Source organism: Vombatus ursinus, unplaced genomic scaffold (assembly GCF_900497805.2).
Source record: "Vombatus ursinus unplaced genomic scaffold, bare-nosed wombat genome assembly UNPS02014909.1, whole genome shotgun sequence".
NCBI classification, from domain to species: domain Eukaryota; kingdom Metazoa; phylum Chordata; class Mammalia; order Diprotodontia; family Vombatidae; genus Vombatus; species Vombatus ursinus.
Window position 1 is genome coordinate 6559354 of NW_020954687.1, and position 17454 is coordinate 6576807.

Genomic DNA, 17454 nt, shown 5'->3' on the forward strand with positions numbered 1-17454 from the left:
CCATTCTGGTCTTCTGCCATCCAGCTCCAAGGAAAATATACACCATTCCAACCTCTCTTCAGGTCCCTGAAGGGATAAGGGAGACTCTAGTGATTTGGAGAGGAGTTGGCACTTTGATCATACCATATCCCTAGCTTGCTACACTAAAGACTTTGGGGGAATTTCCCCTTTGGTGAGATCTGGGACTGTGTTTTTGGTTGAGCTGAGCTATCTTGTTCATTGTCTGGTATATATTCCCCTCTGTACACCTTGTCTGATTTCTGTTTTGCTACTGAACTGGATAGATGGATTTATTAGCTATTTGCTATGTAGGTCCATTGCGGAACTGACTTCTGGTGGGAAGGAAAATCGAGCCTTGGCCATATGGCTTGGGACACTCCTTTACCATTAAGAAATAATGATTAGGAGTATAGCTTGGACCTAAAAATGATTTCCGTACACTAACAATATTCGAGGTAGCAGATACATATAATTCTAGACTGTTGCCCCCTCCCTCCGAGGAGAACAGAATGGCCAGTCTCTGGCCCCAACTTTCTGCTTTTCCTCCTAGCAGGAATAATCGATTGCATTTGGGCAAATGTTAATAACTTCCAATCAGTGCAATATCTTTATAATGGTACTGTTAGGGAACAGGATTAATCTTCAGTCAGCATGTTCACTGTATGACTAAAGGCTTTTAAAACTGTGAAGTTTTAAGTGATCTCCAGAATTCTAAGCTTGCCATTGTGCTGCTTGACAATTTTTTTTCAATGACTTGGCTAAAGGACAGAATAGCATGTTTATAAAATTAGAAGAAGATGTCAAGCTTATCAAGATAGCTATCACACTGGATGACTGAATTTGGATTCTCAAAATTCTTATATTGGGTCAAATCAAATACTTTGAAATAGGGTACAGTTGTGTTCAACAAATCAGCTTCATAATTACATAATGAGATATTGTTGTTCAGTTATTCAGTTATGTCTGATTCTTCGTGACCCCATGGGCACACTAGACCCTTCTGTCCTTCACTCTCTCTCAAAGTCTGTCCAAGTTCATGTTCATTGTTTCCATGACACTATCTATTCATCTCATTCTCTGCCATTCCCTTTTCCTTTTGCCTTCAATCTTTTCCAATGCCAGAATCTTTTCCAATGAGTCCTGTCTTCTCATTATGTGGCCCAAGTATTTAAGTTGACCTTCCAGTGAATAGCCTGAATTAATTTCTTTTAAGTGTTGACTGATTTCATCTCCTTGCTATCCAAGGGACTCTCAAACATCTTCTTCAGCACCACAACTAGAAAGTATTGTTTTTTCGGTGCTCAGCTTTCTTACAATCCAAATCTCACAGCCATACATTGTTACTGGAAAAACCATAGGTTTGACTACACAGACCTTTGTCAGAAGGTGTCTCCGTTTTTCAGTATGCTGCCCAGATTTGCCATAGCTTTCCTTCCAAAGAGTAAGCATCTTTTAATGTCATGGCTGCAGTTGCTGTCTGCAGTGATCTTTGAACTCAAGAATATAAAATCTGTCACTGCCTTTCTTTCTTCTTCCTATATTTGTTGTGAGTGTATCCTGCAATAATATATGAGGATGAGATAGCTGTGGCTATATAGTAGTTCTTTGGGGGGAAAAGTGATGTGGGGGTTTTAAGAGACTAAAAACTGGAAATTAATCAATGGTGGAACATGGTAGGCAAAAAAAAAAGCCACTATGGCCTTAGGCTATATAAAGATGGGCATAGCCTACAGAAATATGGTGATAGCCCTCTTCTCCTCTGTGATGATCAAAGCACATCTGGAGTATTAGGTTCACTTCTGGATGCTACAGTTTAGGAAGGACATTGATAAGTTAGATAATATCTAGATGGTGAAGGTACTCAAGTTTGGAGGTAGCTAGGTGCTGAATTAGATAGAACACTAGACCTAGAGTCAAGAAAATCTGAGTTCAACTCCAGTATTGGATGTTTACTAGCTATATGATGCTGGGGAAGTTACTTAACCTTTTTCTGCCTCAGTTTCCTTACCTGTAAAATAAAAATAATAATAGCACCTACCTCCCTAGGTTGTTTTGAAGGATAAAATGAGCTAATATTTGTAAAGCACTTTACAAACCTTAATGAACTATACAAATAATGAACTATACAAATGCTAATTGTTGTTATCATTATTACTGTTATTGTTTGTTTGTTCCATATAAGGATCAGTTGAAGGAACTGGAGAATAGAAGACTTAAGAGAAATGTGCTTAGTATTTGAGGGGCCATCAGGTGAAAAAGGAATTAAATTTGTCTTGCTTGTTCACAGAGGGCAGAACCAGGATTAAATGAGTGGAAGTTACCTTTGTGGCTAATTGAGTCAAGTTTAGGAAAAACGGCTTATCAATGTAAGCTCTCTCAAAGTCAAATGAACTACCTCAGGAGGTAGTGGGGTCTGGTCTTCCTTACTGGGGGATTCTTCAGGAAAAGGTGATCTAGATGATGACAAAAGAACATTGCAGAAGGAATTTATTTTTTCTACTATGAATTAGTCTAGCTGGACCCTGAGGTACTTCCCAACTGAAATTCTGTGATTTTGTGAAGTTGTTATATTTGAGACAACATATTTTGACTAATATTTTAAATACAAATTCATGAGATAATGAGCTGTGCTGTAACATGCAAATTTTACACTTTTAATGACCTATAATTTGTTTTCACTGGGAGTTTGGCTTGCTTCAAAATCAGTCATTGATCCTGGGAGAGCTCTATGTTGTAAGATGTGTGCATTAACAACCTGTCACAGATTTACTTCATGTATCAAACGAAATTAGATGGAATTGTTCCCCTCCCCCCACCCTAAACAGAGCGGCTGGCCAATTTCATAGTTGAGCCAGTGTCTAGTTCATGAAGTTATCTCTTGAACAAGGTCAGTTTCATTTTTGTCTTCTAGTCCTAAGGGCTAGCACAGTGCCTGGCATATGGTAGGCACTTAATAAATGCTGATTGGTTGATTGATGGATTAATTGATTCAAACTTTTACAATGGATAGCACACCCCTGTTTCTGCAAGCAATTGTGGTTCAGCACAGGTGCCAACTCCTCAAGGAGTGGATTTAAATTGGAAACATGCATTTTTGTCATCACTATTCATTACAACTCGCGCCAGTCAAAATGGCACTTCTGGTGGAAGCAGGTTGAAATTTGAAAGGTCATATGCATCCCTGAACTCAGGGAAAATATCTTACTTTGAACAATCCTATTAAGGCAGGTTAAACCAGATGAAGGACAGGTAGTTGATTCTAATCAAAGAGCTTTAAGTGAAGTCAAGATTTAGATACTCATAGTTGCTTTCTGATTGGTGGCCAGAGAAAGGAAACCTGATACTAGGCATTGCTTTTTTTCGGGAGGAATCTTATGAGTGTCAATGAAAAAAGCCATCTTTGGAAAGCTAAATTAGTTTAAATGTCAGAGGCCCAGGCAGCAGCATGTAGTCCAGTGGTATCAAACTCAAACAGAAATGGATGGGTGGGGCACAAAACTATAAATAAGGATCTCTGCAGGCGCAGCATATTGACTTAGAACATCACATATTAACACTATATTCTATTGTATTTTAATTAAATATTTCCTGATTACATTTTAATCTGGTTCCTTCACTCAGGGACCTGGGTCACCTGATTAACACCTCTGGTGTAGTGAATGTAACCCGTGCCTACTGATATAGGACTCTCTCCTTATGGGTGGAGGTGCCTGCCCTGCCCTGGGTGAAGAACAGGGCAGAGTTAGTGAGAGTGGGAAAGCTCCAGCCTTCATCAGTCCTTCTTCTTCAAGTATCGAATAGCTTTTGGATGCTTCTGGCTTTCAGCTTCAAGAAGGAAGATGCTAACCCTCTTCAGGTTGCTGAAGGAAAAGACTGAGATGACATGAGTGGAGCTGGCAATCTCTCTCATGGCCCTATTCTCAGCTTGCTGCTCTAGAAACTTCGGGGAGCATTCCCTTGGATGAGAGCAGGGACTATCTCTTGGTTGAACTGATTTATCTGGCTCCTGTTGGGAAAGCTCCTTCACTCTGTATTGTCTGGTATATATTCTCCTATGTATACCTTCTCTGATTCCTGTTTTGCTATGATTTGGATAAATGGGTTTCTTTGCGATTTGCTATGTGTGTATATTGTGAAACTTAGATATAGAGGTTGGGGTCCCCTACTCCCACAAATAAAGTGATCAGAAATTAACTTGAACCTGATCATATCCTCTAGAGTCTAGACTAACAATAACTAAATTGCAGATTGTTGTAATTCTAGCCTAATGGATCCAATTTCTTGCTTCTCCTCCTGGCAGAAATTAATGTCTTTCTTGGAGAAAGGCTAGGGGAGAAGAGGTTCAAGATGCCTTTTCTGCCTCCCTTTGACACCCATGACAGCCCTCACCACATGGGTCTCACTACAATTGCATTCCTCTCATTACGTGTGTGGTTTATATCCCTATCCTTCGGATCTTAACTACACAGAGAATGAAAGAAAGAGTCAGCAAACCAAGGTTCAAATCCTGCCTCTGTCATTTATTTATATATCCTGCCTATATGACTTTAGGCAAGTCACTTAATCTCTATGTTTTCTCATATGTAAAGAGGCGGTTGAACTCAATGATATCTAAGGAACTTTCCAACTCCTATGATCTTTTTTATTGTTTGCTTTGTTTGGCTGGAATTAAGAGTACTGGGACTTTGCTGTTGTTGTTTTATAATTTCATTAGTAAGCAGTAGCTAAAATTCAGATGACTCTTGTAGCTTGAAATGCTTCCCACAATTCTCTGGGCTGAAATCTTGGCAGGATTTGGGGAAGTCAGGAAAGAAGAAAATCCTTTACTAGAGATGAACATCATGAAACTTAACATTTATATAGTAACAAAGGACTCAGCATATTTTTTGCACTCTAATTTTTGCCCTGACAAATACAGGTAATGCTGTTGTTATTTGCTCCATTTTATGGATGTGGAAACTGAGGCTCATGGGCCTCATAGGTGACTTGCCAGGGCCACACATTGAATAAGTTTTGGGACCGTGACTCAAGGAGATATTATTTACTTTAACATCTACTATGGGCTTGCCTGTGTTACAGAACAGGAATTTTCTTTTTTTATCCCTTCTGGTAGTTAAGAAGGCCAGCCACACAGTGGCATATTCAGGAGCTGAGAATGGGGCAGACTTGACAGGTGATTTTACTTGTGGTCATTAGGCTCCCCTCACCTTTCCTAGTATGTGCTGTGACTATAACAAACCTAAGACTTACACAGGCCTTATTGGAACTAGACCTCATATTGCTCCTGGCAAATGCATACCAGATGAGTCTTTTTACAAATGCTGCTTTTTGCTGTGTTGCAACACATGTCATCAAGTGGGAAGTCTGTCTCCACTTTTCTCTTCTGGAGTCTGCAGACAGCTTCCAGGATCTCTTCTTTATTGTTAGTGCTATCTGCCAAGTGATTTCCATTGCCATTTACTCCTCTGAGGTGAATGAATGACGTATAGAGGAAACGGCCACCTTAAATACCTCATCATTGTTGCAACTCGAGAAGAACACCTCATTGGCTGCTAGTTTCTAGTTTTATCTCTTAGCAAAGCTTGGTCAGGGTTTTGGAGTGAGAGATCCATATCCTAGTTTATTATACATGATTGAAGTGGGCTACTCAGCCCTTCTACATCATATCAGTCATCCAACTAGCATCACCAACTGCAATTCAATTCAATGAACCTTTTCCAAGCACTTTTTATGTGCAAGGTACATACTAAGTGGTGAACATACAAATATAAATACAACACACACCCTCGTCTCAAATAATTTTCAATCTACTGTGTAGAATAGTCCCATTCCTACCCCCACATATACCACTCACAAAGGAAAGTAAGATAAGTGTAAAGCAAAGGGATAGATAAATACTAGGAGAAATTTGAGGATTAAGAGATTTACATCTGAGGTAAGAACGGAGAGAAAGGGCACAAATTGTTCCATTTGTTGAACGAATGAATCAAAAAAAATTTTTTAAGCACTTATGTGCAAAGCACTGTGCTAAATGCTTAGGGTAGAAATAAAAAGTAAGGCAGCTTCACTTCACATCCTAATGGGGGGGAGACATAATAGAGGTTTAAAGCTGCAAGTCCCATCCAAAGGTCCCTTGTTCCTTAGGGTACTGTGGCAAAGCAGATGTTAATGCTTCTTTCCGTTGATAAAAATCATATCAGTTTCTGATGTCAAACTAGTTGACAATGTCAAGGACTTTGGTGCCAAGAACTTTGTTTTCTGGGACATTTTCCAGGTGTGGCTATAATACCTGTAGGAGGAGTTGCCAGGCTATATGGCCACAAGGGTTGAATCTCAAAATAAAGGCTTTAGGCACTGGGCTAGAAGCCTTGCTATTCCAAAGGCTCTTGGGTTCAGAGTCCTGGGCTGTCTCCACTGGAGTCAGAGGGGAGATGATTGTCAAGGTGATGGTGGTTTGTGTTACCCGGCAAATGCTGCCTCCTTTCACTCCCTCAGGGTGCCTTGCTCTTTCAGGTAGGCTCTTTACCTGCCCTGTAGGTAGCATCTGTTGGGCATTTGGTGGGAATGGCTGGTCTGTTGACCACAGGAGTTGCTTCTCTGGATGATAGTGGTGAGGGCTAGACTGGAGGCAAAGACTGGTGGTCTGGGTGGTACCGAATTCCCAAGGCTCTTGTGCTTATCTTGGTGGCAATAGGTTAGCAAACTGTTGCTAGTAATGGTGAGGAAGGTGGGCCCCTTCTCCAAAATGATTTCTTCCCTCAGTGATGGCTGCAGGGGTCTGGACTAGAAACAGGTCTTGTCATTGTTAGAGGGGAGTTGGGGGCACAGCTATTCCCAGGGCATTGAAGTTTGCGTTCCTAGAATGAGAGGTCTGAAGGTCCATGGTGATCAAGGTGGTGGTGAGGTTTGAATTGCCTGACACATACTGCCTTCTTTTTCTCCCTCAGCGTGCCTTGCTACTTTTCATTGTTTCCTAACATCTCCCCCCTTCACAGAAGGCTTGGAGCTCCTCAGGGCTATTTTGTACTTAGTAAGTTCCTTTAGTGTCCTGAGCCAATCAAATGTCAAAGATAGTTTCGACACATTTTAAGGAAAACTTAGCTAAATTTGGTGGAGGGGATGGGGAGAAAAATAGTTAGTCCATTGCCTCCATCACATCAGAGAAGCCTTCATGTTTGAGGTGACTTCTGAGCTAAGCCTTGAAGCAAGTGAGGGATTTCACTTTGGGATAGCTAAGTGGTTCAGTAAATAAAGCACTGGACCTGGAGTCAGGAAGACTGGGTTCAAATCTGGTCTTAGATGCTTACTAGCTGTGTGATCCTGGGAAAATCACTTAACCTCTGTTTGCCTCAGTTACTTCAACTATAAAATGCAAATAATAATAGTACCCACCTCCCAGGGTTGTTTTGAGGATCAAATGAAATAATATTTATGAAGTACCTGGTACATAATAGACACTGTATAAATGCTTATTCATTTTCCCTTTCAACAGATGGAGTTTGGGAGATGGAGAATTTATTCCAGGTAGGAGGGATAGTGTCAGCAAAGGCACAGCAATGAGAGAGTAGAAAGAAGATCTGGGTCCTGTTTGGTAGGAGTAGAGACTATGTGAAGGTGTTTAAATAGCAGTATGATCTAAGACTGGACAGGTAGATTTAAAGGGGTTTGATTGTCAAAGTAAGTTTATGCTTTATTTCATAGGCAGAATCCTCATTCTAGTGCCTGGAGCAAGCACAACAAAATATACCCAGGACAAACAGCATGAAAGTTTTCCCTTAAATAAATTTTGAGTCCCTGGAAATTGCACAGAGAGAGCTAGTTACTTATGTCATCGACATTTATTTTTATCTGTCCCATTTGTATATCATTTGGGGGTTGAAGGTTGACATTAGTATATGAAACTTTGGTATACAAGACTGTGGCAGGAGTTGGTCAGGGAAATGAGACAGGCACTTTCCTTCATAAATACTTTTGAGTCCCTTTGTTTCTGGAGAAGCTGCCATCACAGAAAAGATTAGCATGGAGGCAAATTGGAGAGGAGTGTTGCCAGGGGATGAAGCATGCAATCTGATGCCTTCCGATTAAGGCTCATTATATTTGCTAACCCAGTTTTTCTCACTAGCTCAGTTATTCTTGCTAAGCCCAGTTTTTTTTTTTTAAATCTGTTGTTGGTATCCTCTAAATTTTGGTGCCCTGGGAGAAAGTTCCAATTGCCAAACCTAGTTATAGCTCTGTTAATTAGCAGTAGTGGGGAAACCAAAAAATTTTAACTAGAGAAATGCCATGATCATAGTGCTAATAATCACTAGGAACTTTCAGGTATGTGAGGAAGATTAATTGGCTTAGATTAAGGAGGGGATATAATGCTTACCTTTATTAATTAATACTTTACAGACATATTCCAGTGGCTTTATCCAATCTTAAACCTTCCTTGGTCTTGGAAACTGAGTATTCAATTAATCTAGGGGGTATAGAGATGATTTTCCTGGCCAGTGTTTTTTTAGCACCATTTTATCTTCGAGATACTTTTGGAGGCTGCTCAGCATCTTCATTCAGTTAGCTCCCTTTGGTCTATATTGTTCCCTCATTACAATGTAATATCCTTGAGGGCAGGCACTGGTGTTGTTTTTGCTTGTGTTTGTGTCCCCAGCACTTGGCACAGTGCTTAGCACATTATAAGCACTTAATAAATGCTTTCCTTCTTGCTTTTCTCAGACTATAAATTGCAGAAGAGTTGCAGATCTCCATTAATGTAGGGAAAGTTCTGAATGCTGATGAAATCACAAGTTTGGGCAAATGAAATAAAATAAACACAGTATACAAGCTTAATTATTTTTCCTTAATTAAGGACCCATAGCCTTTTCTGTTAACCAACAAAAAATATGAAGTAGAGGGCTCGAGGGGAAAGTAAATCAAAAGGAATGGCAGTAGTTGGGTGATGTATGGAAGACTGGACCTGGAGTCAAAAAGACCTGAATTCAAATTCAGTCTCAGAGACTTGCCAGCTGTGTGACCCTGGGCAAGTCACTTAACTTCTGCCTCAGTTTCCTCATATGGTAATAATAATAGCATCTACCTTTCAAGGTTGTTATAAGGATAAAACGAGATCATATTTGCAAAACTTAAAGTGCTATATAGATACTAGCTATGTTGTGGTGGTTGTGATTGTTAGAATTGCCTGGGGTACCACTAGGGTAAATGATTTGCCCAAGGTCACATAACTAGTAAAGTCAGTGGCAGGACTTAAAGCCAGGCCACCTTGATTCCAACATCAGCTACCAAACCATTACCACACTCCGCTTCTCTCTCACCTTAGAGAAATAATTTAACATTAACATCCTAATAATCGGAGGATAGTTAGGCACACATACAATGAGTTTAAGATTCTTTGGATGAGAAGACTGATGCAAATGCTGACTAGGTTTATGTCTAAGAAGTGATTCAAGTACCATTGACTCTAGTAATTAGAGAGGTAGGTGGCATAGGAGATACAGTGTTGGACGTGGAATTTGGAAGACCTGAATTAGAATCTTCCTTTGGATCCTGCGGGGCTTGGGAAAATCACTTAATATTTCTGACCCTTGTTCTATCATCTGTAAAATAGGGATATTAATAATAGCACCTACTTCATAGAGATGTTGTGAAGACCAAATGAGATGGCATGGAAAGCTCCTTGCAAGCTTTAAAGCACTGTATAAATGCTAGCTATTCTTATTGTCATTAATAAAACAAAGAAAGAACAATAAAAAGAGTGACAGTTTAACCTTTATTTGTTGCCATGGTTATTCCCATGACTTCCTTTGACTCGATGGTTAAAGAACAAAGAATGGAAGCACACACAACACACTGTTCACAACTAACATCTTTCCACAACATGACTAGGGTGAGCTCATTAGAAACATTTATTTCACTTCTTCTGTAGTGTTTTTCTGCAATAATGATATCTACCTATTTAAAGGATGAACCCCAAAGGGGTCTGCAGTTCACAAAACATCTAAATGACAGGCACTGGTGCTTCTCCCAGAAGCCTCTGAATTCTGTAAGACATTTCTGCGAATTACCCAGGCTGAAATTACAAGCGCAGAAAAACAGCTGTATGATTGACTAGCCCAGGATAATGAGTAAAGGTGCCAAGTTCATGCATTAAGGACCTTAAGGCCATCGAAGGAAAATGTTCCACAATTCCTCGGTCATCACGTTTGTGAAATGAACAGCTCTTGGAACATTCATTCCACCCCCCTTCCCTCCCCCCTCCCTCCAAATCTCCAAATGGAGACATGTTATTTACAAATTTATTTAGTCCAGGGTTTTCCTTGAGGGCACTGGATTCTTCTAAATCAGTCTCTCCATGGGCGGAGGCTGCACCATATTCCACATCTCCACACGTGACCCCTCCTTTTCTTGACGACTGGGGCTGTAGGTTCCCTGGTTTGCCCGTTTGTTGGAAGCTATGAAGGAGGCAAACACTGCCAGAAAGAGGATCAGTAATACAGCTAATGTGATTGAGCCAATGGCGGTGAAAATGTCGGAGATCAAGTTGTCTGTTAGCTGGAAGAATTGAAATAATCACAATGTCATTTAAAGAGCAAAATCAAATGTTTGTGAACAAACTACCATAGAATGAAAACCATTTGGAAAAATATTTGAAAGAAATAGTACCAGAGAGAGCATGTATGGGTTAGCCAAGAGACTCAGTGGCTGAAAGGAATGAAACTTCCCTCATTAGGAAATGAAGTGGAAGTAAATGTTCTTATGATACATTTCCTAATGTAAAGGGCTAAGTCCTATTTTCAGAATTTGCTGTGAAACACACTAATTTACTTGGTGCTGTTTCAATTTCAGCAAATGACAACTTGTATATGTGATATCAAATGTAGAGTCTATCTAGAGAAACAGATTCACCATAAATTTTTATGTATATACAGGGATGGATGTTTTTCAGCCTATCTTTCCTCAACCTCAACTCTACCCCTCCAGCCTGGCCTCAGTTTCCTGACTTTGGGAATGAAGTTGGGGAGAAGTTTGTTCTCTGGGTGCTTATTTGGAAGGAAGATGTAGGAAACCAATTGGGCATTCTGGAAAAGCATCTTTGGTCTTACAGACAGATTTCTCAGTCATCACTGATTGTGATTTGAAGTGACAATTGTGCTCAAGGCAGAACCCAAATATTTAGACACCCAAAACCACAGGTAGCCCTGTTGGGAAGAGCTGGTTACAGAGTATTGCTTGTACAGAATGATTTGTTTCATGTTTCATCCTCTTGACAGTTGAGAAATCAGCCAAGTACTCTTCCAGCTTGTTTGAACTCTAGTAGTATAGAACCCAGAGTGAGTGGCATATGATTGGGATTTCTTTGAATAGAAATGTTCTGTGCTGGCAATAAGAGGTTATAATCAAATTCTTTTCCAATGTTTACAGAATATGCAGGTCACCTTTTTTGTCTTTTTCAATTTCTATTCCCACCCCTTCACTTTTTAATGGAAAAGAAACATTTTTACAAACACCAAAAAAATCCCTTTTAAGCAGGGCTATGCCCGTAAATGTTTAATAACCAGTTTTCTGAAATAAAATATGTACCGACATATACTTTTCAGCTTCATCTTCATTAGTAACATTTTCTCCCTCACTTTGTAACATCTAGACACTCAACAAAACAATAAAACGAGCCCAGATTTGTAGTGTTTGCTTATTTCTGAAGTGTAAATACTCATAGTGAAAATGAGTATTTACATTTTCAATATGATATGGAACTGATTCCCAAACCTCTGCTTTTAAGATTCCTTGTCGAAATCTGTAATCAAGTGGGTTCTTTTCCTGGGCTATCTCGGTTGGTCTTAGCCATGACTGGATTAGTGCAGCATCAGAGGTGGTTGGTTTTTTTTTTTTTGTTTTGTTTTTTTAATCATCTTGCCCTCAGCACTGTGCTATTGGTGAGCATATGCTTTAATCGTGTGATTCATCACGTAAGAAAACCCTGTTGGATAAGGCCAAGGCAGATCTATGTTATGAATAATTCTAGGTCACAACAGATTGTCATCCATTAACCATGTGACACCTACCTTTACCTTTACCTTTCGGATAATCACTTGCTAATGATGATTTCAAAATTTTTTAAGTTCTTCATGCGGTAGCAGTCACCTAGCTGTAATGGCAATTTTTGTGCAATACCAAACCTCAGGTTTTATTTCTAATGAAGCAGATCACTTAACTGCCCCCTAACCCCCCAACCCATGCTGTCCCAAGATGAAAATTTCTGAGGCTGAGGCTGTCTCCCAACCTCAGCTGCCCCCAGGGTTTGTTTTCTGTTGATTCCCCAGAGTTGGCCTGGAGGTGTTTGCACGTTACTCAGGCTGAAACTCTGCCCCTGGAGGTCAGGCCTTTACTAAGGTCTTCTTAGGTTGTCTTAGGAGAACTATGCTTTACCCTGACTTTTGTTTATTTCTGCTGCTCTACATTCCCTCTGAGGCAATGTTTTGTCTTTTTGCAGAGGAAATTTGGAGAGCTGAACGTTTTCTGACTTACTCCACCATCTTCCCAGAATCCTCTCCAAAATTCCCACTTTTGACATATGAATTCTTAAGTAAAGGTATTTGAGAAAATAAAGTCTCAAGTTAATTGTAAATGGCATGCAGTGATTAAAAAAAAAAGTTGAAAAATAGTTGACCGCAACCCTTCAGGGATTTTTATACTACTGTGGTCTTATTTGAGAAGCAACTTAAAATAGTGGATAGTGGGTCTTGTCTTGGAGGCAGAAACACCTGGATTCAAATCCTGCCTCTGACACATACTAACTGGGAAATCATGGGCAACACAATCTCTTATGGCCTTGGGCCACTGGCTGAAAACTATAAATTACAGAAGAGTTGCTGAGTTTCCATATTGAGCATCCCTCCTCCCATCATCTTATTTAATTCACATTTTATATATTAACAATCTTCTAACCTGATCATTTTACACTGTGACTTTGCATAGTAAAACCAATAGTTATTAGGTTATTTTTCCAAGCACTGGCTCACTCTAGTAATTATTCTTGGATGGAAAGTGGCCTATACTAACCAAAGAGGAGTAACAACTATTCTGAGAGCTAAAATTTGTGAAGACAGCTCATTTCCATCCTGCCCACCTATGAGAGAGTTGTGTACTTTTGCTTCCTCTTCTCAAAGAGGTTTTCATAATGGAGCTCATTCTGAGAGAGGGAGACTGTTGAGTTTCTTTCTTTTTTTTCTTTCAGTATTATAGAGTTGTCTTTCCCTGGTCCATTCTCCCTGCTCTGCTGAGTTTTAGAATTCTCAAGTTTCACAGCCCGCTGTGGACCACTGGTACTCTAAGCAGTGTTCCAGTTCGATATGGGAAATTCGCCCCATTGACACTTTCAGAGAACTGATGTGGAGATGCCAGAAGGTTCTTCAGTCTGGTCCCATCAGGATCAACTGTTTCCTCACTAATTGATTGTGGAACAGTTAATCTAATTTGGAAAACATAACATGAACTGGTTTGCCTGGAAGAGGGAGGGGGTGGAGAGGAGGGATGAGATCATTTCTATCCTAGGCACCCAGAGCTGCCTGTCATAGTATTTGGTGCTGATGACAGCACTTGGAAGAATGGGAAAACCATAAACACATAGGAAATTGCCCCAGAAAAAAAAAATAACGAAAAAAAACAAGGTTTGTGTGGCTTACTGGAAAATTATTACACATTCAGAATTGAAAGGGTATGGGAATGTGTTTTGTTTCAAACCAGGAGATTCGAGAAGGGGAGTGGAGGTGGGGTTGGAGGTCCAGCTTCATCATCCATCACTCATCACCACTCCTCATTGTCTGTCTGTCCCAGCAGCAGCACCACCAGAAGAATGTTCCCTGCCCTTTGTCTCTGACAGAGCTGGGTGTCTGTGCTTGAAACCTTGTCACTGGAAAAACACCTGGGTGGAAGGATCTCAGGGTGAAGAATTGGGCCTTCTGAATCTGTCTGCTCATCACAGGTCCCATGGCAGCTTGGACTTGTTATGAGCTTTTCAAACTATGATCCTTAGGTTCTGAGGACAGAGCAAACTTACTTATGCATCACTGTTACTCAAATGATTAATGAAACAAGTAATGTTTTCAGCTATTGAGACTGCTTGTTTTCTAACTGCATAGGTAAAGAAACAAAATGTCAAGCATGGTGATATATGACTATAATCAATCCCTCCCCTACCAAGGAGTCTGAGTGTGGCCCAGAAATTCTGAGTTATAGTGAACTAAACCAATTGGGTTTCCTCACTGTCTGGCATCAGTCTGGTGAACCGCCAGGAGCAGGAGGCCATCAAGTTGCCTAAAAAGGAGAAAACTGGTCCAGGATGGAAATGGAGCAGGTAAAATTCCCCAGGCTGATCAATAGTGAGAAGGCCCTTCAGGTCCAGTGTGGGCAAGATAGGGAGACCCAGTCTTAAAGGAAAGAAACAAAGAAAATATGTACTTTTTTTTTCAGACCCAACCTTTGATTTCATCTATTTTGGGAGTTCCTGGTGAGGAACTTCCTCTATCATTATAAATCAGTACTTTGTCTGTGATTTATAGTCTTAGAAAACTGCCTGGGGTACTGAAAGGTTAAATGATTTCCTGGGATCATGCAGTCAGTACCCTTCAGAGGTTGGATCTGAACACAAGTCTTCCTGACTCTGAATCCATCAGGTCCTTCATCCACTATGCTATGTTCATGAAAATAAAGACACAAATTTCTTATGCAAGTCAAAGAAGAAAAGCTTTTATGAGTGACTGTCTGGAGATTTTTGTTATAAAGAGTGGATCATTGATTTAATGGATGGCAAAAACCTCCCACACAAGACCTAAATCCTTGAACTATATCATGCCAGTGTATTGCTGGGAATAGCCGTTTCCATAGCAATATTGAATAAGTGCCAGATTTTTCTTTTTAAAGTTACTGTTTCTGCAGTAGTCAATTTTCCATCATAAATACACTGCCCACTTTACAGTTAGCAAGAAAAGGAGGGAGAAGGAAAAAGAAAAGAGTGTTATAAAGGTATAACAATTGTCTTGGGAAAGGTCATGGTAGAATACGAGGGGGAAATCTAGCCAAATGCTTTTTACCAAATAGCTTAATAGGAAGGAACTCCTCAGTAGTATGTAAGCTCTTTGACCAAGCATTGTTTTTTTTAATTTGCTGCCTTGGTACTCAGCACATAGTAAGTGCTTGTATAAATGTTAGTTGAATTGAAATGAATCCATTCTCTCATCTCTATTTTTTCTGTAACTCCCTCATAGGCTTCTTTCTCTCTTTCTCATCATTAAGAAAATTGCTCTCCAGTGTTTTGTCTTCCATTTTCTGCTCTTCTCTATTTTCTTTTAATTGTCAATCTCATTCACTACTAGAGTTAAAATATTAATTCTATTCAGATGATACACAAATCTATGTTTACAGTCTTGATGTTACTTGAGACTCATATCTCCAATGGACTAAAGGATGTTTCCATCTAGATGACTAACTGGTACCTCAAATTCACCGCTGTTCTCAGAAGGAAGGGATGGGATTAGATGACCTCTACGGTCCCTTATAGATCTCGATACATAATCTCTTGATCGTATGACTTGGTAATTGATGAAGTGAGGAGAAAAAAATAAAAGATAACACAAATATTTCAACCATGAGACAATGGATAATGGTGATATCAATGATGGAGTAAAGTCAGAAGAATGAATACGTATTGGGGGAACAATCATAAATGCTCATTTTGAATTCTACTTCTGCAATAACATCATCTATAATTTCTTCCACCTATCCTGTTTTCTATTTTCACTCCCACTACTCTAATACAGGCTCCTCATTATTAACCAGAGAGACTGCTGTCTTGATAAGTTCCAAATATGTCTCATCTCTATTCTATCTCCCTTCTAATTTATCTTTCACACTAGACTAATATTCTTTGTATGTAGATCTGGATATGTTGTTCCTCTGTTCAATCTTGTGGTGGCTCCCTACTGTTTCCTGGGTTATATTCAAATTTCTAATCTAGTGCTATTCTTTCTAGCCTTACCTCATTTGTTCGGGAGTCTATGGAGGAGATGCTCATTCAGTTACAGGTTGCCCTAGATGTCTGATATGCCATTTTGTGATTTGAACTTTAAAGGACACACAGGAATTCAACAGGAGGGAAGTAACAATGCCTTCTAGAACTAAAGGAAAACGTGAAGAAAGGATAGAAGTTTAGAGTATGAATGGAGGATAGTAAGAAGAGCAGATTGACCAAAACTTTGTTTTACCTCATATTGCTCCTCTCCAAATGAGGTAATGCTCCTGAGGAACGGTTTGCCTGGTTCATGGATGGCTCTGACAACAATATGAGAGAAATGTACAAATGGACTTCTGGGGGCATTAACTCAGTAATGTGACACCCTGGGGTGTAGGGGTCCTGGAAAGGCCTACTGCTGGGATGAGGTGCTGGCTACTGGCTGGTGTTTGAGAAAGCCTTGAGGGATGGGACATTAAGATAATCTATACTAACTCCTGGGTAATGGCCAGGACCTGTATAATAAGACTAAACAAAGGCTTTCCTTTTTAGACTCAGGCTTGATGGAGGAATTTTCAGGTTCCTTGCTCTACATACAGTTGTTTGTGGTGCATTCAACACCCACCAAAGACCTCATATGGCCTCAGAAGCCCAGCAGCGGTTGAAGAGCGGGTTCAATGCAATGTAGACATAGGGACTGTGATAGAATGTTGTATGAACATGGAACTTTATAATTCTTATTGTTGTTTGTCCTTCGTTCATGAAGAGGACCATGACATCAGGGAGATAATACCATGATGTGCAAGTGAATTGTATTTAAGCGAGGGAGGGCTGTGCAAAGTCACCAGCCTCACTTTCTCTTCTGGAGCCATCTGGGTCCAGTGGCAAGATCAGGATGAATGGAGATGGCCCTGGATGCAGTGGGAGACCTTGGCCTTTTTAAGCTAAGATTTCAGTTTGACTGAGGCAACATCTATTTAGTGATTAAGGCTAGGTAAGAAATGAGACAGATAATGGCCTCTTTCACTTAGTCAAAAAAAAAAATCAATGTGGGAGGGAAAGGCCCTTAAGGTTTCTGGCCAAAACAGAAATAATTGCTGTTTACATTCACTCTGAGCTAATCAGGGCCCAAACCATGACCAAGTCCGGTTTGACCTGGTTCCTATTGTTGGGAAATCAATGACAGCCAGAGCGATTTGGGTTTAAGGCACCATCCTAGGAAAAAATCTAGCCCTCTAGCCAGTAAATCCCAAGATATCTTGCAAGGTTTCTGAGAGCAAAATTTACATTCTTTTGGGCAGAGCACCCACAGATAAGCATATGATACTCTGTTCATTCAGAAGGAAGGAAGAAAGGAAGGAAGGAAAAGAGCTGTGTTGCCCAACTGGTCATTCCCAGTTGGTTCCCTGGTGGGGCAGCTCCTACTACTACTCACAGAGGTTGTTATCTGT

At 40.1% G+C, this 17454-nt stretch overlaps 2 protein-coding genes across 2 annotated transcripts in view; one reads left to right on the plus strand and one right to left on the minus strand.

Moving 5' to 3' along the window:
* The window catches only part of DENND1B (DENN domain containing 1B), a 390124-nt gene extending 386458 nt beyond the window's left edge, over positions 1-3666 (plus strand). The window contains exon 20 of the mRNA XM_027843462.1: positions 3622-3666. Within this exon, the coding sequence (XP_027699263.1) occupies positions 3622-3642 (21 nt within the window). The 3' untranslated portion in view covers positions 3643-3666. The remainder of the gene's footprint in view (positions 1-3621) is intronic.
* Positions 3667-10332: 6666 nt separating this feature from the next.
* CRB1 (crumbs cell polarity complex component 1) overlaps positions 10333-17454 on the minus strand; it is a gene marked incomplete at its 5' end in the record, with an annotated part of 168566 nt that continues 161444 nt past the window's right edge. The window contains one exon of the mRNA XM_027843360.1: positions 10333-10548. Coding sequence (XP_027699161.1) covers positions 10333-10548 — 216 coding nt within the window. The remainder of the gene's footprint in view (positions 10549-17454) is intronic.